The sequence below is a fragment of the Littorina saxatilis genome, linkage group LG6 (assembly GCF_037325665.1).
Source record: "Littorina saxatilis isolate snail1 linkage group LG6, US_GU_Lsax_2.0, whole genome shotgun sequence".
Classification (NCBI taxonomy): Eukaryota; Metazoa; Mollusca; class Gastropoda; order Littorinimorpha; family Littorinidae; genus Littorina; species Littorina saxatilis.
This window is the reverse complement of record NC_090250.1, coordinates 362,400-387,452: the sequence shown is the minus strand read 5'-3', so window position 1 is coordinate 387,452 and position 25,053 is coordinate 362,400. Positions and strand designations below refer to the sequence as shown.

The window sequence follows — 25,053 nt, the reverse complement described above, 5'->3', positions numbered from 1 at the left end:
AACTCGCAACCTCTCGCTTCCGAGCGCAAGTGCGTTACGTTACCACTCGGCCACCCATGTGTGACCCCTACGATGAAAGGACACCTCCCTTAAAAGAACGCTTTCTGTTGTCCAGTTGTCTATTATCTCTACCAAAGTATACCTGTCATGACAGGCCACCTGCAATGTAGGGACACTTGTCTGGCCCCAAGGGTGTCCTTTCATCACAGGTACCACGGTATAAATAAATAATTACATGCAGCAAAATGAAAAATGAACTAAATGCAGATGTGGCAGGTTGGTTCTATGCTTTAAACTGAGGCCTTCAAGGTTGAAATCCAACTCCTGCGTTTGTGACAATGATATTATTTGTTTTAAATCGCATTCCTGCTAAACTGTGATATGATGTTATTGTTCTTTTTTTTGTAAAGGAACGACAGAATAAATACAGACTTTATTTCCTCTAGTCTGTCTTAATTGTTAATGTTGTGTTGATTGATGAACATGACTGACATATATTGTTTTTGTTTTTATTTTACATTACAAAAATACAATCATGCAATGACTTTTTTTACAGAAGTGTTCTAATATCCTATTATTTGACAGGCTGATTCGTTAGTATTGTGTAAAACCGAACACATGTACAGTTGTCACAAAGGGTCGAGTCATCCTGACAAAAAACAACACTTGTACTCTCGAGTTCAATAGTATGTACGTTTATATTTTACCTTTCCCAAAATTACATGTTCATGATTTTGATAAAATTCACCCATTTATGCATAGTTTTTACAGCAGTGAAGCACACACAGATTAGCTGCATAATGCAGAATCCAAGACCCTGTCATATATGCTTGAACCATTTAGAATTTATTTTACAGCATAAAAAGGAAATGCCTCTTAGCATACTCTCTCTCTCTCTCTGCATATCTCTCTCTCAAGATAAACTTGTTCATTTGTAAGTTCTTATCCATTATTGTACCATGCTTTAACACACATACTCACACACACACATACACGCTCACACACACACACAAACACACACACAAGCAATGCAATCACTTTCTTTCACACCCAAAATAGACATATTAGTACATGCAGTAACATCATCAATAAAACTTTGCAATCTTTCAGCATGATTTACATCAAGCAAAAATATGACAGATAAAATATGTTTTGAACATTTCCGGAGTACTGTTAATCAACACACACACACAGCAACAAACAAAATGCCCCCAAAAATCTTGGACCGCAACAGTTACCTCCCTGTAAGCCAAACCCCCACCCCCTTCGTACACACTCATACTTAAATATACACTACTAACAAACACAGAGGTCATCTGTAACCATGGTGTGGTCTCTCTTTAAAAAAACATTCATTCATCCCTCATATACAAACGAGTAAAGAAGAACCAAAAAATACAAGAAATCGAATGCATTCTGTAAACGAGAAAATATCAAGCTGTGACATAACGAGATGGATCCATCTCTTTAAAAAAAACAAGTCGCGTAAGGCGAAATAACAACATTTAGTCAAGCTGTCGAACTCACAGAATGAAACTGAACGCACTGCTTTTTTCACCAAGACCACATACTCGTAGTTTCGTCAGTCCACCGCTCGTGGCAAAGGCAGTGAAATCGACAAGCCATGCAGAATAGTGCGGTAGTGGTCGCGCTGAGCAGGATAACACGCTTTTCTGTATGTCTATTCTTTTTAGCTTACTGAGTTTGTTTTTAATCCAAACATATCATATCTATATGTTTTTGGAATCAGGGACCGACAAGGAATAAGATGAAATTGTTTTTAAATCGATTTCGGAAAATTAATTTTAATCATAATTTTCATATTTTTAATTTTTAGAGCTTGTTTGTAATCCAAATATAACATATGTATATGTTTTTGGAATCAGAAAAGGACGAAGAATAAAATTAAATTGTTTTTGGAATGTTTAATACATTTTTTTTTTAATTACAAGTTTTCGATTTTTAATGACCAAACTCATTCATTAGTTTTTAAGCCACCAAGCTGAAATGCAATACCAAAGTCCGGCCTTTGTCGAAGATTGCTTTGCCAAAATTTCAATCAATTTGATTGAAAAATGAGGGTGTGACAGTGCCGCCCCAACTTTTACAAAAAGCCGGATATGACGTCATCAAAGGTATTTATCGAAAAAAAGAAAAAAACGTCTGGCGATATCATTCCCAGGAACTCTCATGTAAAATTTCACAAAGATCAGTCCAGTAGTTTAGTCTGAATCGCTCTACACACACACACACGCACACACAGACAGACAGACACACACACACACATACACCACGACCCTCGTCTCGATTCCCCCTCTATGTTAAAACATTTAGTCAAAACTTGACTAAATGTAAAAAAGACATTCACTGCTATTGCCGACTCTAAGAACACAGAAATGGCAGCTGAAAATATAAAAGAAGACGATAAATTACGTATTTCAATAATATCTAGTAGCAAGAGAACAGAAAGATATTCTCTGCTGTTTGCTTTTTCTAAGAACACAAAAAGATGCCATTCCGAACACCAGAAGAGGCACAGCAGAAATATATTAACAGGAAGAGAACACAACATTCTCCATTGTAAAACCCCCCCCAATACCTCAACCAGGGAGAAAACCCAATGCACATCTATACCCCGCTAAAGCATACCTTAATCCATAGACCAAATAGCCTGGACCGCCAACTCGTCACGTGACCCTTCGAGGTTACGACGCTCGACTTTCAGGGGCGCTTAGCGTCCGGTTTGAAAGGCCGAAAAACATGTTCCATATGCACTTTAGCTGAGTTTATTTTAGCATTTTTAGAACTTACCTCGGCAACTTAGTCCATGTTTACAATCGACACCGGATATGACATCCCCCTGATTTCTGAAAGGCCATGTAAGCGTAGGTTCCTAAATGCGAGAGGCCGCTACCTCGTAATAGAGAGAAAGAGCGGAGAGAGAGCTAGTTGGCGGTCCAGGATAAATGGTCTATGCTTAATCCCATTCACACAAACCCTTTAAAAACCACACATTGCTCAGGGCACCAAGACTGTCAAAGAAGAAGGCCACAGAGCTAGACTGACACGGGATGCAGCCTAGTCTTGAGAAAACAGCTACATCTGTCCAGCCCATATACAGTCCAAACCTGCCCTGGCGACCACCTCACGATAATGACCACCTGCCACTAACCACCACTCCAAAAGAGCCACTAGCTTTTTAAAATATTTTTTATATTATTAAGGTTTCCATAGCAACCAATAGACGATTTTCGGAAATAATTCCGTTGGATTTGTATTGGTTGTGGGAGAGTGACCTTTCTTGCAAAATGTCTGCCAAACGTTATTGGAGGTTCCAATTAATCACTAGCAAGGGGTGTGTGTGAAATACGTTGATGGGAGCATGCGTTTCCAACACTCCCGTCGCTAGTGATTGGCCCCTCCAATGTTTGGCAGAGGTTTTGCAAGAAAAGGTCACTCTCCCACAACACATACAAACCCAACAGAGTTATATTCGGAATTCACCAATTTTGGTCAGTCCCTTTTGTGGTGGTTATAGACAGGTTGGACTGTACCGGTTGGACTGTACCGGTTGGACTGTACCAGCCCATGTGCGCATACCTGTCAACCTGTACGGTTTCCCCGTATTGTGTACGGGATTTATCAAAATTTAGGTGTGTACGGCTTACACAGCCTAGCAGTACGGCAAATCGGGAAAACTGTATTGTACCGGAAGTTCATGTCAATGCTATGATCTTGACAACAATACACCCTTTCGGAGTCTCAGGCGAGAGCAAATCTCGCGTCGCGAGAAAATCCGCGCATTGCATGCTGGGATTGCAAATTGTACCAAACACGAGTTCTTCAGAAGAGGTACATTGCCGATTGCGTTCAAGTTTTTCCTCGTAAGCTCTTATCTCTTTGATATTTCTGTGGTTTTTGTCCCACGATAGTTTTATGATTTAAGCAGAATAGATCTCGAGTGTGTTTGGTACAACGGAGCGCCCCCTGCCGCCAAAAATGCGACTAGCCGCGCATGCGCACTCGAAACTCCGAAGGGGTGTATTACCTTACAAGATGCAAGTGACCATTAACACACATGTCAACTGAATGAAAGAGACACAGACAGAGTATGTGTGGTGCACGTTGTAGTGATCGACTGCTTGACTATGTAGATCAGTGAGTCCTTTAAAATAGCCCACTTCCATGGCTTCAGTGACCTTCCGGGTTTCAGATATCTGCATGATCTCTGACAAGTTTTATTTTGAGTTAGATACATGGAGGCCTTTTGAAAATTAGAATGTGGAACAAACTTACTAGTTACTTGTTTCTCTTTTAATTCAATCTATGATTCAACCATCATTTGAGAATTTAACTCCAGAAATGATGAATTGAAAAGCAGTATGAGAGATTATGCAAATGAGTATTAAAAATAGACCTGACAGTGCCTATGCTATTTTCCAAACCTCCTTCCTTTGAGCCGTTTTGAAATTAAGTTACCAATTGGAACTTACTGAAAACTGTTTTCTCATTTAAATTGAAGTTTTGAGTCAATAATTGTTGATAATTTACATCAGGACAAGGGAGGCAACTGTGTTATTTTTGGTTTTTATTAATTTGTCAGAAATTTTTCAAACATGGTTATTTTCCATCATGTAGATGAAACTTGTTTAAAATCAAGTTCATTCATGAGAGCGATTCTGGGGGGTAAACAGGCCAGAAGCTGGTTTTTGTATTTCAAAAAAAAAAGTTGGTGTGTAAGGGATTGTTACCTTGAATACAGTTTCTAGTCATATAAATACAGGTTGGCCTTGGAGGGGGTTGACAGGTCTGTGTGCGGCTTTATAAATCAACCAGTCTCACACCCCAAAGATTCAAGTAATGTTCAGGCAAACCCTAAGCATGAAAAAGATGGCCTTAACTATAGTGATTTAGAGGAGATTTTCCAGAAGCCGAGTGAATAGCGTATACTGATGAGCAGCAGATCTCTCCCCATCTGTAGCCAGCTCCAAACCGGCACCATTTTTGTTCCTGAAACATAAAGGATTATCCAGTGTTTGCATTAACTGTAAATTTACAGTATTTTAGTGTTTTGTTTTTTTCAGTCACACCTGCCCTGGCTTCACCTCTCGATAACGACCATCTACCCACAGCATCCACCCCAAACGATCCCCAATATCTATTTTTTAATATGTATGTAAAACATGTACACACCTTCAATCTCTTGCCACGTTATAGCCACCTCCCCTATCGTTATCTTGAACGACTGCGCCAAATACAGCATGTCAACGTCGAAGGCCCTGCACAAATATGTAATGAATTATTAAGAGCATTGAATCAAAAATGTTTCCCCAAAACTTTATTTGTGAAATAAATGAACACATGCATACTCAACAACTGAATTTTTTTGACACACAGTGCTCACACACACACACACACACACACAATCACACCACAGATGCACAAGATAATTCCTGCAGTCGCATGCATGCACAAATGTGCAGGTAGTTACCACTGCATTCATATTCATGAGCTTTCTCTCACCCATACAGTCATGCACATATGTTCAATGTATGCACACACAGAAACAGACAAAAGCACATGAACACACAAGCACAGGCAATCGCACAACAGACTTACAAGCCCTTTCTTGCAGTCACATTCATGAAAAATGCCCACACACCTGCTTACATCTTTATAAGATCCCACACACACACACAATCTCACCCACACACAATCTCACCCACACAACTGCTTACATCTTTATAAGATTCCACACACACACACAATCTCACCCACACACCCACCCACACAACTGCTTACATCTTTATAAGATCCCACCCACACACACAATCTCACCCACACACACACCCACACAACTGCTTACATCTTTATAAGATCACACAGACACACACACAATCTCACCCACACACACACCCACACAACTGATTACATCTTTATAAGATCACACACACACACACACACACACACACACACACACACACACACACACACACACACACACACACACACACACACACAAAGTTGAGATCAAATTACCATCTGTTGACGTGAAGGTTGTTAAAGAGAAGCTCTGCAGCGGGGCGCGTGAGAAGCTTGAAGCCACACTGAGTATCGTTGATTCCGCGAACACACAAGAACCACACCAGGAAGTGGAAGCCCTTCATCAGGAATGTTCGGAACATGGACCTCTGAAAGAAACCATAACCAAGTCAGGCCAGAGTCTTCATGACAAGATTGAATAACAAGGCAGGGGAAGTTAGCGCTCTAAAAATAGCCAAGAGTGAGAATCAAAAAAGATGATATGGTAAGTTATTGGAATGTTTGATTTTTGAAAAAACAAGACATTCACCAGTACATGGACTGCAAGTCGTTATAGTGGACAGAGAGACTTCTTCTTCTTCTTCTTCTTCGTTTATGGGCTAAAACTCCTAAGTTCACTCATGTTTTTTGCACGAGTGGAATTTTACGTGTATGATCGTTTTTACCCCACCATCCAGGCAGGATACGCCGATTTCAGGAGAAGCATACTGGGTATTTTTGTACTGTGTTTCCGAAACCCACCAAACTCTGGCATGGCTTACAGGATCTTTTCCGTGTGCACTTGGTCTTGTGCTTGCGTGTACATACGCAGGGGGGGATAAGGCACCAGCAGGTCTGCACATAAGTTGACCTGGGAGATTGGAAAAATCTCCACCCTTAACCCACCAGGCAGTCGTGATTTGAACTCACAACCTTCCAATCAGGAGGCTGATAGTTATCCACTACACCACTGCGCCCGTTGGACAGAGACAATTATGAGAAAAATGAAATTTTTTTGTTGCTTAATTAGGTTGGATGCAATCTATTGCTAGGAGATGGTCAGAATGGAATGGAATGATAAAAACTAAACGTTCTAATAATCTAACCTTTCTTGTTTTTCTGATTCTGGATATTTTAACGTTAGTAGTCTATCTGATTCTGGATTTTTGTTTAGGAGTAAGTGAGAACTATATGGAACCAGTCTCCTGTGTTAGTATGCTGTCTTAAAGGTGCCAGAAGACTTGTTCTGCATCGCTACTAATACTGTTTACTTTGTTATTTGAAACCTTAACCCCTTCACTGCCACAGTGGTAGTAACTTATCCGAATAGTCTATGGGAAAGAACTGTGTTTAGAACCCCTACAAGTACTTGGACAGTGGTTACCTCCCATTTAGTTTTCAGAAATGTCCTGAAATGTTGTTGACACAAATCCCACGTATGAGATACGGTTATGGGCGTACGATAAACAGAAAATGACCACGTATTACATACGGGGTGGGCAGTGAAGGGGTTAAAGAGAAGCACGCTGCCTTTCCTGTTTCTCAAAAAAAAATGAGTGCATGCCTTGATAACTGGAAGAAATGTGAACATAAAGACACATTCTCTGTTTATTGTACATGTGTTCATATTTCCATTTTCACCCACTCATTTTTCACAAGCCTTCTGAGTTTTTCCCTCCAAATTTCAGACTGATAAGAATACATTTAATTTCTATTTTATTCCCCCCAAAAAAAAGAAGAAAAAAAGGAGTAGAGTATATTGGCGCTGACACTTACCTCTGCTATGGCTTTGTCTTCTAGATGTGCTCTGGATCCACAAACAACTACCAGGTTGTCCTGTACACAAAATAAAAAGGGCGTGGGATCATGAAAACGTAAGAAAGCTTGAAATCGTTATGATTTAGACAGTGTACCTCTAGCTCTGTGAAAGCCAACAAAAGATTTAGAACTGGACAAAAAAAACCACAAAAAGCAACAACAACAAAACCCAACACACACAGCCTGTCCTAATCATTAAAGGGCAAGGGCAAAAGTTGATCTTTCTTTCTTTATTTGGTGTTTTATGTCGTTTTCAACCGCGAAGGTTATATCGCGACGGGGAAAGGGGAGAGATGGGATAGAGCCACTTGTCAATTGTTTCTTGTTCACAAAAGCACTAATCAAAAATTTGCTCCAGGGGCTTGCAACGTAGTACAATATATTACCTTACTGGGAGAATGCAAGTTTCCAGTACAAAGGACTTAACATTTCTTACATACTGCTTGACTAAAATCTTTACAAAAATTGACTATATTCTATACAAGAAACACTTAACAAGGGTAAAAGGAGAAACAGAATCCGTTAGTCGCCTCTTACGACATGCTGGGGAGCATCGAGTAAATTCTTCCCCCTAACCCGCGGGGGCCCCAGGGAGGGGTAAATCCTTCCCCCTAACCCGCGGAGGAGAAGCGATACAGTGGAAGCTCCCTCACACACACAAAAAAGAGAAATTCCGGTCTTAAAAGGAGGGAGTCTTAACACGGGCTTAAATTTACAGATGTTATGAATAGAAAATCAAAACAAACAAAAAGTCTCAAAAAAGGGAAGTCTTAATTTGAAGGGGGTCTTAAAGGCAGTTTCAATGTACAGCATAACCCCCCTTTATAGACCCCCCTAATTTAAGACGTCCTCCCTTTCAAGACCTAGTTTTCGCAGACTTTCTGCTAATAACCTCTCTGTAAATTAACCCCCATTTCAATACTCCCTCCTTTTTAAGACGTTTGTTTGTTTGTTTGCTTAACGCCCAGTCCACCACGAAGGGTGATATCAGGGCGGTGCTGCTTTGACATTGAACGTGCGCCACACACAAGACAGAAGTCGCAGCACAGGCTTCAGGTCTCACCCAGTCACATTATTCTGACACCGGACCAACCAGTCCTAGCACTAACCCCATAATGCCAGACTCCAGGCGGAGCAGCCACTAGATTGCCAATTTTAAAGTCTTAGGAATGACCCGGCCGGGGTTCGAACCCACGACCTCCCGCTCACTGGGCGGACGCCTTACCACTAGGCCACCATGTTGCTGTCTTTTTAAGACGTGATTTTCTGATTGTTGGTAGCTTTAATTGGGGGTTGTCTTGAAGGGGGGGCTCCACGTAGTGTGTCTGCTTACCTCTGTTTTCATCTTGTTCAGTTCTGCTTCCAGTTTGTCAAGGTCACTGAACTTGCTGGCCCCGTCGGCGTCGGCAAACAGCAACAAGCGTCCCCGTGCACTGAACATGCCCTGAAACAGAAAACACTGACTCTTTAACATCATTCTCTGAAGATACATTAAATGCATAGAGAACAGCAACAAGCGTCCCCGTGCACTGAACATGCCCTGAAACAGAAAACACTGACTCTTTAACATCATTCTCTGAAGATACATTAAATGCATAGAGAACAGCAACAAGCGTCCCCGTGCACTGAACATGCCCTGAAACACAAATAGACAACACTACCTCATAAGAATCGTTCTCTAAGGATACATTTAATACATAGAGAACAGCCCTTAGAAGATGAAAAAACAAAAGCCAATGAAAACATAACAGGAAAGCCTTGTTGCCTTGTCAAATGTTTTTCACAAATGGAAAGAAAACAAAAGGAAAAATACACACAAAAACACCCAAAACATGAATAATGACACATCATCTGAATTGCAATCAAGCTATGGTCTAGGATCAGTTTAACTGTAAGAGCATACACATGTTTAACACACTCTCGGCTGAGCTTTTAGGGCCATCACAATAGAAACACAGTGTCTGAAACCATCTTTAAGAGTGATAAAAGCACCACAGGGCTACGACATGGCATTTTACCTTGACATTGAATGTTTACAAGGAGACAAAGAATACAACGGCAGCAACTGAAAATCTGGAAAACTCTTGCAAAGCCATGAATGAGCTTACCAATCTGACCGCGCCTCCCTTCCCCCGGTTTTCTTTTAACGTCAGCACACGCACGTTGTCCACTCCGTACTTCTCACAGTACTTCAGGGCGGTCTAAAACACAAATTAAATTTGAGAAACAGGCGGAAGTAAGCAATCTAGATGCATACGACATGTGCAATAGAGTACAAAATAGTTGTGTGGAACCAGTCTCCTGGCACTTGAGAGAATAAGCAGCATTGAAATAAACAAACTTCCATCCTGCTTCCCTTTGATTTTTGGATCTTAAAACAGCGTTCCACCTTATTTGTTTAAGATCCTTTATGTTCACCAATGCATCAACATAACATGCAATGCTTAAAAATAAATTCATGAACTGGGAAACAACTTAACCAGACAGGCAGAAATAATGCAATGAGAATATAGCATACTGAATGACACAACTTACAAATCAATCTTAAATTCCTGATGCTCAAATTTATCTATGAATCTTTTTCTCCATCCAACCATGCATCCATTCAGAAGCAATATGTGACCCTCCACCAAGGAATGAGTCGCATGTCACCTTTGCATGATTTTCATATTTGTACATTTTCTTAAAGAGATTTTTATGCTCTATCCAGTGGTGAAAACCGTTTTAGAAAAGAGCGAAAACTGTTTGAGTTATAAGCCTGTGACTAAGGTGACCCTCACACTGTTACCAGACACTCCCCGGACTTATATTAAGCCTAGCGCAGAACCGCGCGAGGTGACATGCGACTCATTTCGTGGTGGAGGGTCACATATAATAAAGGAACGCAGAAAGACAAAAACAACAAGGGAGTCTAATTCACAGAAAAAGAGGAAGAAAAGCAAGTACGTGTAGAAGAATCATTCAAGAGCAGCTCTCCACAGAACAATAAATCTCATGCACCTTCTTCTTCTGCGTTTGTGGGCTGAAACTCCTACGTACACTCGTGTTTTTTGCACGAGTGGAATTTTACGTGTATGACCGTTTTTACCCTGCCATTTAGGCAGCCATACGCCGCTTTCGGAGGAAGCATGCTGGGTATTTTCGTGTTTCTATAACCCACCGAACTCTGACATGGATTACAGGATCTTTTCCGTGCGCACTTGGTCTTGTGCTTGCATGTACACACGAAGGGGAATAAGCCACTAGCAGGTCTGCACATAAGTTGACCTGGGAGATCGGAAAAATCTCCACACTTAACCCCCCAGGCGGCCGCAGCCGGGATTCGAACCCTCGACCTTCCGATTAAGAGGCCGACGTCTTACCACCCCACCACAGCGCCCGTCTATCTCATGCACCAAAATGATGAACTGACATAATGCACGCACGCACACATGCTAGATTCTTACCGATGTCGTATTGTCCTTACTGCCATCATCAACCACAATAATTTCATAGCTGAATGAACGGTTCTTTTTCTGTAGGGAGAAAAAAAGGAGTAAAATATAGTGACAGTTTACAAATTACTGCTATATGCACATTAGAGCAAATGGGCAAGGCGTCTGAAGCATGAATGAATATGGAGATGAGGTTGGTCATTTTCATGAATAAATATTATATGAATTATGATTAACCATTGCCTTGCTTGCGTCTTCCCAGCAAGTTTCTTGGAAAATTTGCTCAGACAAGTGTGAGCTTGTGACCGACGACAGTTACGGTGCACATGCACTTGTGTAAACCCGTTTGAACTTGTGAACTCGGGTACCCCTGTACTATCGGGGATCCACTAAGGTTTCCGAGACTGTGTTTTGTCGTTATTGGAATGGTCTGACGGAAGAGCCGATTCTTAAATTTGCATAGGTAAAACGATTGTTTTTTGGTATAAGTTTCTGGAGTAAATTGTGATTAATGTTTTTGTGAACAAGAAACAATTGACAGGTGACTTTATTCCATCTCTTTTTTTCTCTCCGCCGCGATGTAATTTTGAATAGTTGAAGGTGATGTTAAACACCAGGTAAAGTAAATTGGCACTCGGTTACACAAGTTTATTATCTGTATCATAAGTGTTTGTCTGTCTGTGCACTTAAAAGACCGCTGGATCAAAGTACAGTGAAGTAACGTTTTGTTTGATCATAAATTAAACGTTCCAATACCATACTATTCTTGTTTCTTGATTCTGAATTTTTGAACTTTGGCAGTCTATCTGTTTTTGGATATATGAATAAATAATTTTAGAAGACAGAGAGCCTTCTAATTGGTTGAAATCACAACAAATCTCAATTTCAAACAGTTCAAACCCAGTTTCGTGGTGTACCCCTCAGCCCCGGGCACCAAATATGCAGCTTTCAAGGTATACAGTAGTACTCCCCCTTAACAACCCCCCGGTTTACGACCACCCCCTTTTTACGACTGATTTTTCTACCACGGATGCGTTCTACTATATAATGAACCCCCAGTGAACGACTCACCCCAAAACGCGACTTACGACCGAGCTTTTGGGGATGAATTACGACTTTCGCGCATTTTCAGTCGAGCAGACAAAAACACAACATGGCGGCTCTCGTGCAACTACCGTGAGAAAGAAAAAAAAACGAAATCTCGCACGCGCGAGATCCTAATACATCCGGTTTTCCTCTGTACGCTATCTTGTCACGACGACTTGTTGACAAACGAAGATTCGCGAAAGAAAGAGAAAAGCGCCGACTCTTGAGTAGAGAGCTAATAAAGTAATCGCTAATCGAGCGAAATGGCAATCCGCGGCGACTTCCTTAGGAGTCGGGAAGACGCAAATCCTGTGTATCGTCAATGATAAGGACTCAGTGTTATCGAGATGGCGAGAAGGACAGTGAAGCGAAAGTACGCAAAGAGAGGTGCCTGTGCTAAAACCTCAACGATCGTGTATGGGACAAGTTTAGCGATGCAAGGCGAAGAAACATTCATGTGAGCGGAAAGATAATTCGGGAGAAAAGTCGTTATGCTTTCCATCGAGTTAGGACATTCGGATTTTACTGGTTGCGCCACAATGTCAAATGTGCTTCACTCAGCGGGGAGCGAGCATTACGCCATGAGTAAATTTTCTTTGAAATTTGAGTTAAAGTTGTTCTGCTGTAATGTGTTTGGGTGTGTGTGTGTGTGTGTGTGTGTGTGTTGATATGACAGTAAACTGCAACTGTGTGTTTGTGTGTAAACATGACAGTACGTACACTGCAACCAAATTCATGACCGCCCGGGCCAAAAACTCAAACCACCATTCTAAGACCCCCCCCCCCCCTTTTTACGACCTAATTTTCAAGGTTTTTCCAAAGTCGTAAATAGGGGGTTCTACTGTATATATATCTTCTTCATAAGTTTACTTAAACTTAAATCTGCAAATAACAATTGAATTTGAGGAATTTGAAGTCTCACCTGTCTTTCTTCCAAATACTGCAAAGCTTCGTCCATCATTGGTGGCACTGAAAACAACAGGGATCCATGATTGACCACATGTAAAATCAAAATAAAAACAAGTCGCGTAAGGCGAAATAACAACATTTAGTCAAGCTACCGAACTCACAGAATGAAGTGAAACTGAACGCATTGCTTTTTTCACCAAGACCACATACTCGTAGTTTCGTCAGTCCACCGCTCGTGGCAAAGGCAGTGAAATCGACAAGCCATACAGAATAGTGCGGTAGTGGTAGCACTGAGCAGGATAACACGCTTTTCTGTATGTCTATTCTTTTTAGCTTACTGAGTTTGTTTTTAATCCAAACATATCATATCTATATGTTTTTGGAATCAGGGACCGACAAGGAATAAGATGAAATTGTTTTTAAATCGATTTCGGAAAATTAATTTTAATCATAATTTTCATATTTTCATATTTTCAAATATAACATATGTATATGTTTTTGGAATCAGAAAAGGACGGAGAATAAGATGAAATTGTTTTTGGATCGTTTAATAAAATATTTTTTTTAATTACAAGTTTTCGATTTTTAATGACCAAACTCATTCATTAGTTTTTAACTGCCACCAAGCTGAAATGCAATACCAAAGTCCGGCCTTTGTCGAAGATTGCTTTGCCAAAATTTCAATCAATTTGTTTTAAAAATGAGGGTGTGACAGTGCCGCCTCAACTTTTACAAAAAGCCGGATATGACGTCATCAAAGGTATTTATCGAAAAAATGAAAAAAAGTCCGGGGATATCATTCCCAGGAACTCTCATGTCAAATTTCATAAAGATCGGTCCAGTAGTTTAGTCTGAATCGCTCTACACACGCACACACAGACAGACAGACAGACAGACAGACACAGACACCACGACCCTCGTCTCGATTCCCCCTCTATGTTAAAACATTTAGTCAAAACTTGACTAAATGTAAAAACACCAACAAAAAAACCAGTACATAAAAAAAAACACCTTGCTTTTTCAGATTTTCTGTTCATAACCTCTGTCAATTTAACCCCATTTTAAGACTCCTCCTTTTTAAGACCTGATTTTCTGATTTTTGGAGGTCTTAAAAGCGGGATCAACTCTATACAGGCAAAAAGAAGAAGAAACTGTACAATGCAACTCACATCTCTCCTCCTCGTTATAAGCTGGCACGATGACAGACAGGTCTATGCTGGGAGGATCCGAGATATTTGGGAAAAGAATCTTGCTGTCCTTCTTCTTTGGGTCTGTGAAATACTTCTCATTTTCATGACGATGTAGGTCAGGGTTCGGATCCGTTGTCGCCCTGACGATTAAGATGACCTGTAAAAAGAAATACAAACACATATATTTGTGTACACTACATTGGGGTGTGCACGTTAAAGATCCCACGATTGACAAAAGGGTCTTTCCTGGCAAAATTGTATAGGCATAGATAAAAATGTCCACCAAAATACCCGTGTGACTTGGAATAATAGGCCGTGAAAAGTAGGATATGCGCCGAAATGGCTGCGATCTGCTGGCTGATGTGAATGCGTGATGTATTGTGTAAAAAAATTCCATCTCACACGGCATAAATAAATCCCTGCGCCTTGAATATGTGCGCGATATAAATTGCATAAAATAAAAATAAATCCCTACGCTTAGAACTGTACCCACGGAATACGCGCGATATAAGCCTCGTAATGATTGATTGATTGATATATATATATAGATCTGAAAAGGGCCTCATTGCCACACCCTCCCCCCCCCTTTACCCTCGTTGGCAGCAGCCCCATGGGAAGAGCACAATGCAAGAGTATTTAAAAAAAAAAAGTGCAATGCTAAAAACTATCACTCATTTCATAACCGGAATTTTCTGTCCCGTCGGATACTGTCTCAAGACTGGATGTGTTGAATGCGTTCCATGTACATGTACCTACATATCAGCATCCTAATATGTGTTGGCTTCAGGACTATCTGGATCTGGATCTGGTAAGGCCAAGGGTACGTTGCAGGAGCCAGTATTGGCTATCGTCGCAACAGAAAATGTGAAAGCGCAGCGCCTATTTAAAAATTAAGACCTTGCGCTCTGCTGTTTATCTAACGTGTAGATCATGCATACACAATTGTTGTGGAACGTTCTAGACACTCCAGACAAATCGTACTCAATAAAAAATTAAAATCATCCTAAATGCATGATGCAATAAACCCTATCGGTATTCCAAGCTCTCGTAATCTCTCGCAAACTTCAGAGCATAGCAAAGCATGCGGTACAGCGATCTCGTGCAAGCTGCACAAGCCAAGGTTCAAAGTTCTCGCGATGTTCAAAGCATAACAAAGAGAGTGTCTCGCGAGAGCTGCTCAGATACCGAAAAGGTCTATTACAACCCTAGCTTACACCGGCCATATGCTGAGATCATGCATTGAGCATACTATAGGTATACAATTGTTGATCCAGTTTGAACACTGATTGTGCCTACTCTGACTTGATTACAGAAAAACATCTATATCACTATCAGTATCAATGTGGACGTCATCTGAACAAACAGCAGAGTCAACTGAATCAACAAATGCAGTTAATCTTCATGTGTCACTGTCAGGACTCAGAACTTCGGTGAGCTTAAAACTTCATACAAAGATGAAGGAAAAGCAAACTCCTACCAACACACGCAAAAAAAAACTACAGTAATTACTAAGAAAAGAGACTTTACGAACTGTTTTCAATTTCAACACAACAGCTTGCTGGACCAATCAAAAGTAAACAGCAAAGCAAGCACTGAAGCAGGCCTTTCAACAAGTACTTGATGGCCGAAGTGTACACTTTCCCTACGCCTTGCATTTCACGCCTAGAAAACAAATTCCGTTACGGCAGACGACTGGAAATATTGCTTCAAGCCGATACTCACCAAAACAAGTCCAATGACTGCTAGAAAAACGAGGAGAAGCAAAATACTGAGCAAACTAACACCCAGTATTGTTTCCATGTTGAGCTTTCGTCTGCAAGTTTTCATCAGCCGGAAGTTGCCGGTGAATGCGGGTACGGCAAAAATGGAAGAGATATTTAGCGAATTTAGACGTTATTTATTATGTGTCAAGAAAGTAATGTTTATATATATAATGCATTGTTACTCTATTGGTAACAACTACTGCATTAGATTATTATTATTATCATCATTATTATTATTATTTTTATGAGAAAAAATAAAAAACCACCATAACTTCTTCTACATACACAGTGCTTGCTTTGTACTCCATCTGCCTACAAACCCAGTACTCTTGGGGGAAAATATAAATAAAATATATATACAAAACATGATTTTTTTTTAAATCCTCTGATATATCTGAACAGGCAAAGAGAATCAACCCCCCCCCCCACACACACACACACACACACCACCCCCCACCCTAAAAAATCTTTAAAAAAAAAAATGTATACAATGATAAACAATCTGTTTGAAGCAAACTGAAAGTCTTGCCTAAAAAAAAACATACAACAACGATTGACCCAAATACTTACATGCACACATACACACACCCACACCCACACACAAACAAACACACAATAACAGCTGACGCACAAACCTATACATTGCCAAATCTCATCATGCTTGCGAACACAATCACACACATACATGAACACACACACTGAAATGATGCACCTACACACATGCACACAAACAAACACACACACACACGCTCGAAACACAAGCACCATCACAATAACACACACACGACACCCAACCCTGTCAATTTCCAAATCCCAACATGAATGCAAGCTCATATATAGGTATATTTCTCATTTGAAAAATCAAACATTTAATTTGTTTGTCCATGCATTGTGTGTGTGTGTGTGTGTGTGTGTGTGTGTGTGTGTGTGTGTGTGTGTGCGCATGTGTGTTTGTGCGTGTGTGCGCATCTGTGTGTGTGTGTGTGTGTGTGTGTGTGTGTGTGTGTGTCTGTAGATCTGTTTAACAAAAAACAACCACATGTTCATGATATTGTGGATGGATAAAATGGCGCAATTGATAATTAATAAGCTTCTGTGTTAAAATGTGCACATTTTAATCTGAGCAATAAGAGGTGGAAAAAAACTTTAAAAAAGAAAAGTAAAAGGTGTACATTTAGTATTGAATAAAATGTGCATCATTATGTCAGCACAGGTAAACACCTAACATAGTCTGTCTCTGTCTCGTCTTAGTAACAAACACACGTGCACACACACACAAACACACACATGTACACACACACATGTACACACACACATGTACACACACACACATATACACACACATGTACACACACACACACACATGTACACACTCACACACACATGTACACACACACACACACACACACACATGCGCACACACACTCACACTAAAACAGAACCCTAGTTTCACAATGACAAAAATGACAATGTGATTAGAATTTTGACAAAACAGAATATAAACCTGTTAAGATTTGTAACGAAGTTGGTTTCATAAAACTGTAACAAATGTAGCAGCTGGTAGAACATACTTTCAAACACTGAAACATGCATGCACATTTTATAAGCAAGCTAGATATAGGTTTTGTTGAAAAAAACAACAATAACAAAACAAAAAACAAAAAAACCACACACAGAAATATGGAAAAGTGACATTTAGAGAACCAGAAAATGTATAGTTTGCACCCTCACCCCCCACCCCGCACCCCCATAATTGTTATCCAAGGTTGCAGTTCTATGCAATAAAAACAGTCTGCTGTTTTAATTGTCTCATCCCTCTGCAAAGTTCACGATGAAAGATGTTGTTTTTTTTTTAATCGCAAACGTAATAAGTGTAAGACAAGCTACACTAAGAAACAATAACATTTTTGTTGTTGAAAAGACGACGCTTCTTGGAATAAGACAAGACGAGAAATACGAGACTGCTTTTGGCTTCCTACTTTCTGGCATGTGGATGCCCGGAACTACATTCATAAGGAAACCCTGGACGATCTCATTAATGGGCAGGTGAGTTTGGTTGGCTGTTGCAAATGCCATCGTCTTTAGTCATGCCTGAATTCTTGTTCAGCTTACTTGTATTGTTTTTAAAGAGACTAAGTGAAGCAGTTTGGTTCCCTAAACACAAGAACTACGGATAACAGACAAACCTCCAACCAAAACAGCTGTGCATAATACCTATTTTTAGATGGACTAGCCGGGGATTTCTTGTCAAGGCCATAATGTGTGACGTCATAGTTCATGAAAATGGCGGTTCATTCAGGCTGGTAGGCATGGATCAAGTCCATAAATCGTTGATTTTGTCGATTATCGGGACATTTAGTAGGCGGATACTATGGCAGAACCTAGACGAGTGGAGTTTCAAACGATTTCAACTTGTAAAGAAGATAAAAAGGAAACAAAACGGGTACTAATACCGAGATTCACCCTTGCACTTGGTGAGTCGACGGCCACAACGTGTCCTGAGTTTTCTTTCACGGAGTTGGTGAAAAAAGAAAAGGTAAGTGGACAAAGGACCTCAAATTGCCAGAAAATGTCGACCATTTCATCCACCTAACATTCATAGTTTTGTTCATCAATGATTTACAAGGACCGTCAAAAAATTTGCAGGAAACTCCAGCGTACGGTTGCTTTGGAAACTGCCATGCTTCATAGGACAGCCTGTCTCCGATGTGTGAAATGTTCGGTAGAGATGTACTACCACAGCTTGATAATGCTCAGAAGTTGCAATGAAAATGGCTAGACGAAAGGCTGTGCGCCATGTTGAACCTTCCCCTTGTGGTCTCAACCAAATGTACAATATCTGGGAGATTTTTGTTAGATTTCTTTTTGTCCCAGATCCAACCTTCTTTTAATGAAAACTTTTCATATTGCTCTGTAAACGGGTGGGATATGCAATCTCTGCTCTTGGTTGAGGCATAATCTATGAAAATTTGTTCTGTTTTGGGCTCAGTCTTCTTCTAGTTCTAGGTTGTGGATTTGCAAGCCATATTGGAGGTCTGAATAATGTGTGCTTCACCCAACACATTCTGTACACAGCTCGCTGGCTTGCTGTGGCAACTAGTCTTCCCCCAGTTCGTGTTTTACCTTTGGCCCTCTCTGCTGCATGCGTGCATTTCTACACGTTTTGTGACATCGCGGACTTCGGGACCGTTTCATGAAATTTTAAAGTTTGAACTAGTTTCTCGAAGATGCACTTGATTTGGTCACTTATCTGAGTATTTTCCTTGTTGCACAATCAGGACAAAAATGATATGTTTGATGACTGTCTGTTTTGTCTCTTCTACGTGAGGAAAGCACAGTTCTTGATGATAACTTATCAAGGTTGTTTTTGTGAAGGAAAGTGAAAACTGAAAGTGTGATTATACAAATTATCTCAATCTTCTAATAATACATGACGTCATCGAGCACAGTACACCTTTGATTGCATATCGATTTTTCTCTTTGCGTGAGTGATTATCGGAGTCGGGTTTGTGGGCGGAGTCACAGAATGGGGTTAGGGCTATTTTTAGCCTAGGCAGCGCTTACTTTAGCGGTGTAGTTTAGCGCGCGGCGCTTTTATCGGCTGAAGTAGGGCGCGTTTTGAAATCGATCGTGCGCGTGCGGGGATGCTGTCACGGCTGATTGGGTTCGCTGCTGATTGATTCGGCTGATCGGGTATCGGCGTTTGGGGTCACAAACGGGGGCAAGGCCGGGTCATGTGTACTCGCGCTGGCGGTAGGCGCTGTCGTGTCGGCTGCCAAGCGCTGTGCGGGGTGATGGCTTATCGCTCGCGCTATGCTTTTACTGTGGGCGGCGCGCTCTTCTGGCGCTGTGTGTTTCGCTCTTCCTCGTTTCTTTTCATCTTGCTCTTCCTCGTTTTGCCGTCGGTGTCTTTGTCTTCTGCCGTTTCTAGTGATTGAAGATGCTTTAGAATTAATCGTGTGTTCAGAGGAAAATATTGTCCTTAGACCTTACATTCTTGGTTGGAGTTTGGACCTCTCTTTCTCTACAAATAAAAACCTTTGGCTTTGGTTTTATGTGGAACAGTGCATGATGATGTCCTACTTTTATTCCTTCTTCTCTCATTCCGAACTTTGTGCACTCTAATCACTACATCAGGCGGGTATCACGTACACATTTATTTATAACAGTCTTCCAGTTGGCTGCTGGTGATTCAGCATTCTTTGCGCGAATCTCTTGTTGAGGCTTTTCTTCGTGCATCGCGAGATTCGTTTGTGTGTGTGTGACGGAGAGGAGGGGGGGGGGGGGGGGGAGACTGGCTGACTGACTGACTGACAGAATGTTATTTTTATAAGAAAAAAAGGTTTAAAACAATGCCTGCTGATCATTGAAATGTTATCTAAGCAAAGTAGTCGTAGCACATATTACGGTGTGTGTGTGTCACTGTGAGAGAGAGGGAGATAGGGGGGGGGGGGGGGGGGAGAGAATGAAACTGAACTTCATTACAAAAGGATATATGTTTGAGGCAAAGCCTAATCTTAAAACCTGGCCCTTATGCAAACACTTAATACAGACGCACATTACATTTGTAAGAAGAAGAGAAAAAATCATATTTTCTCGTACTCTACAACACTACAAAAAGGAAACACATTTCAATCATACACACTATAGGCTAAGTTGTATTATATGCATTGCATGATAAATCCAAAACAACTGCATGATGACAAGGAAAGAAAGAATTGACACGAGAGAGAGAGAGAGAGAGAGAGAGAGAGAGAGAGAGAGAGAGAGAGAGAGAGAGAGAGAGAGAGAGAGAGAGAGAGAGAGAGAGAGAGTTGTGTGGTAGGCCTAATGGTATTGTCAAACTCACATATGGGCATTGATTGATACTTTTATACTGTTAATGCAGGAAAATTATCTGGATTCTAAATTTTTTTTTAAGTTAACCAAAAAGAGGTTTTGGTGTTTATTGCACTCTCTTAGTTGGATGTACTTTTTTCTGTGCACTTTTGATTAAGGCATTAATACATTTTATTATTGTACACTCGTGTGCTACCAACAGTTAACTTCAATATTTTGAGTTTGAAAATCACCCTTTTTTGTGGTAGAAATCAGCATTCACAAAAGTAAGTGAAGTTTGTGATATTTATGGAATGAATTTTGTACATGTACTAAATGTATTTAGAAGTATCTTTTACAGTCATAATTAACAGGGATGAGAGAAGAGTTGACTTATTGTTAGATACAGTGACCCCCCCCCCCCCTCCTTTTAAGACCCCCTCCCTTTTAAGACCTTATTATTTCAGATTTTCTGTTCATAACCTCTGAAAATTTACCTCCATTTTAAGACCCGATTTTCCAGTGATGGCGCTAATATTTTTTCAAACTGGTACACAAACTTTTATGATGAAAACTATCCAGAAAAAAAGGTAGGCTGGTCATTGGAACCAGTAAGAGTCCAACTCCGAGTACTGGTTTTGTTGTCTTACCAGTGAAAAAAACCCGTAGTTCTAAATATTGAACCGGTAGGTTATACCGGCAGCCAATTATTTTCCGGTATTTTCTCATTTCAACCGGTAAAATACCGTTAATTACCGGTTAACGCCAATACTGTTTTCTCCAATTTTTGAAGGTCGTAAAAAGGGGGTTCCCGTGTAGCACAAAAACTTTTCAGTCAATATTATTGCCAGACCTTGGTGTTCGGTCATTTAGTGGTTTACGCATGCTTTTTTATCAGACGCACTGTTGTGACACTGGGCGAATGTTCGATAGCTTTAACATGTAGGATGTCTTCTGACAGAACATTTTTGCAGCCAGGACATTTTGAGCGATACATAGTTTGAAAAATTGAGTCCAGGTCCTTCTTCTTCTTTTTCTTCCGTAGAGGACTGGGTTCTTGAGAACGTCTCAGAGTCCTGCGGTTGAGTCACTGTTACCGAGAGTGGCTAGCTCCGGCAAACAGGGAGATTAACAAGTCGCTTGAAGCGATATAAAAACATTTAGTCAAGCTGTCGGCATTAAAGTAACAGATTAACGCCAAAAAAAACAGTCATCGCCAAGACTACATTGAGATAGTCTCGAGTAACCACATCAAAAGACGGAGACGGGTCACGCTCGTCTCCGCGTACTGCGGACGCAGTACTTACTTAAGGCAACAACAAAAAAGTTGTATGTTTCTGGTCACTCGACCCTACCTAGTTTTTTCCCGCCGACCCTAGACTTTTTTTTATTGCATTTGTAAAAGAAAAAAAGCGTCAAAACGAAAGTAACAGACGACACAAGGGGGATAACCCCGCATCCCTTTTGTCTCATTTGTTTTGTAATGTGTTGTCTTTCTCTTTGTATAGTAAGTCCAGTCTCTTTGCGTCACTGTATAGTTATTTTCTACCCTGACCAAAAAACAAAAACAAAATCCCTACCTACCTACCCTATTTTTTGTAGCCATGTTACCAGAAACATACAACTTTTTTTTGTTGGCCTAACCTATTTTCTGTAATTCTGAGCACATTTTTAGAGTAAGCATGACATATGTATATATTTTTGAATTCAGGAGGAATTGAGGAATACGATTCAATCATTTTCAAATCTGATAGTGAAAACTCGATTTTAATGACAACTTTAATGAGCAAACTAATTAACTAATTCTCACGCTGCCAAGCTGAAATTCAATCCCATAGTTTGGACTTCATCGATGATTGCTTGACCAAAGTTTCAATCAATTTGATTGAAAAATGAGGGCGTGACGGTGCTGCCTCAACCTTCACAAAAAGCCGGATATGACGTCATCAAAGACATTTATCGAAAAAATGAAAAAAACATCTGGTGATATCATACCCAGGAACTCTCATACAATTTCATGAAGATCGGTCCAGTAGTTTTCTCTGAATCGCTGTACACACACGCGCACACACATACACACACACACACATACACACACTCACACACACAACAACCCTGGTCTCGATTCCCCCTCTATGTTAAAAAGGAAAAGGTGGGGAGGTTAAAACTATGTACAGGGGAGAGTGCGTTGCTAAGGTCCAACTGACCTATTGTCCTCCCTGTCTAGGAACAACACTTTAAAGTATTATGTACAGTGGAACCCCCCATTTAAGACTCCCTTTCTTTTAAGACCTTGTTTTCTCAGATTTTCAGTTCATAACGTCTGTAAATTTACCCTCCTTTTTAGGACCTGATTTTCTCAGATTTTTGGAGGTCTGAAAAGTCTACTGTATCAGTAAATCTATGTTGTATTAATTATCAGAATAAAGATGTTCGACCATGATAATGATATTGATAAATTAATCAGTGTTGTTGCCAGGCCTCGGTCTTCGGTCTCTGACGCATTCCTTTTTGATTTGACGCATTGGACCTAACCTTGTCCAGTCGATTGACCGATAGTTTTTACGTTTTGGTGGTCAACTGACCGATACATATTCGTACAAGGCGGACAAGGTCTGCAATGAATGGAATGGGAGTTGCAAAGTCGGAAAACAAACCCCGATCGAAATGCTCATGTTCGATTTCGCTACAAGTGAAAATGCACTCGGTGCCGAGTCCGTGTTTGACAGTTTGTCGTCATTGACACTCGAGGCTGCGTTTACGGAAATACCCGATCCAGCCGGTGCACCTGTTTACCGAACACGGTGCAAACAGCGGAAAGTTCATCAATGGCTTTATTGTCATTTTTGCGTAAAAAGATAGAATTAAATCTGGACTGTACATTATTTTGCATTGCATGTATCAAAGGTATGGCGGTACAATTTGGACCTATTGTTTTTTTAAAGCCAGGACATTTGGACCTATTGTTTTTTTTAGGGAGGTCCAAATGACCTATTGTCTTCTTAGGCTGGCAACAACACTGATTAATTGATACTGATGGCACCAAAGCACTGTGTATCACTATCAGTTATGGTGAGACATTGTGACACTGACAATGTCACCTCGCTATAGATATCCAGTTATTTTATTATTCAGTTCCTGTTACCTGACCAGTGTTTCTACTTCTTCTGCATTCATGTTAGTGACACTGTCAGTGTCACCTCCCTATTGATATCCAGTTATTTTATTATTCAGTTCCTGTTACCTGACCAGTGTTTCTACTTCTTCTGCATTCATGTTAGTGACACTGTCAGTGTCACCTCCCTATTGATATCCAGTCATTTTATTATTCAGTTCCTGTTACCTGACCAGTGTTTCTACTTCTTCTGCATTCATGTTAGTGACACTGTCAGTGTCACCTCCCTATTGATATCCAGTCATTTTATTATTCAGATCCTGTTACCTGACCAGTGTTTCTACTTCTTCTGCATTCACGTTAGTGACACTGGCAATGTTGCCTCCCTATTCAGATATCCAATCATTTTATTCTTCACAGTTACTATTACCTGACAAGTGTTTCTACTTCTTCTGCATTCACGTTAGTGACACTGGCAATGTTGCCTCCCTATTCAGATATCCAATGACCAATCATTTTATTCTTCACAGTTACTGTTTGTTAGCTGACCAGTGTTTTTACTTCTTCTGCATTCCTGTTTTTCTTCTCAACTTTTGTTCTATGTCTCTATTAAAGGCACACTACCCCTCCCGTAAACCATCACAGATACTGTCAGGCTTTTACACACAGTACAAACACCCTTTCATTTAAACACTCACCGCTTGAGAACATCCTAGGTGCTCTACGTAAAGAGCGAGCAATTTTCAAAAAATTAATTTTGTAGATTGTCTGAGTCAGACAATCGGACGGTGCGTTTTGGCGCTAGACCTAACTTTTAAAATCTAAATAATAAATTGACAGCTTGTTATACAAACATTCTTATATATCATAAAAGAAATCTTTTTTTATCAAGCCAAGATCAGTACAATTCGAATTTTAGAAAGAAAAGCCCGGAAGCAGGGTCACGCAAGGTCGTGGTTCTCGTAGCAGACGACGGTTATGCCTATCGCCAGTTCCTCTGAACAGTCAAAAGTCATCGCTAGAGTTCGTGTGAATCGCAGCCGTGTGTTGCATGCTTTTAGATTCAGAGGTACATAATAACGTGCTATTGCAGATAAGTTTACAGCGAGTCGCATTGA

The 25,053-nt window shown here is 40.5% G+C and overlaps 2 protein-coding genes across 3 annotated transcripts in view; one reads left to right on the top strand and one right to left on the bottom strand.

The window, feature by feature from the left end:
- Positions 1–679: 679 nt before the first annotated feature.
- On the bottom strand, positions 680–16,096 carry LOC138968220 (dolichyl-phosphate beta-glucosyltransferase-like). Its single transcript, XM_070340771.1, has 10 exons — positions 15,962–16,096; positions 14,219–14,396; positions 13,063–13,109; positions 11,067–11,135; positions 9,729–9,821; positions 8,954–9,064; positions 7,579–7,638; positions 6,040–6,191; positions 5,194–5,279; positions 680–5,010 (listed from the first exon to the last, which is right to left on the bottom strand). The coding sequence occupies exons 1-10, from the start codon at positions 16,064–16,066 to the stop codon at positions 4,901–4,903; spliced, it is 1,011 nt and encodes a 336-aa protein (XP_070196872.1). The 5' UTR covers positions 16,067–16,096; the 3' UTR covers positions 680–4,900.
- A 2,190-nt stretch (positions 16,097–18,286) lies between these two features.
- The window catches only part of LOC138968218 (ubinuclein-1-like), a 56,383-nt gene continuing 49,616 nt past the window's right edge, over positions 18,287–25,053 (top strand). For both annotated transcript variants that reach the window (XM_070340769.1, XM_070340768.1), the window contains exon 1: positions 18,287–18,538. In XM_070340769.1, coding sequence (XP_070196870.1) covers positions 18,374–18,538 — 165 coding nt within the window. In that variant the 5' untranslated portion in view covers positions 18,287–18,373. The remainder of the gene's footprint in view (positions 18,539–25,053) is intronic.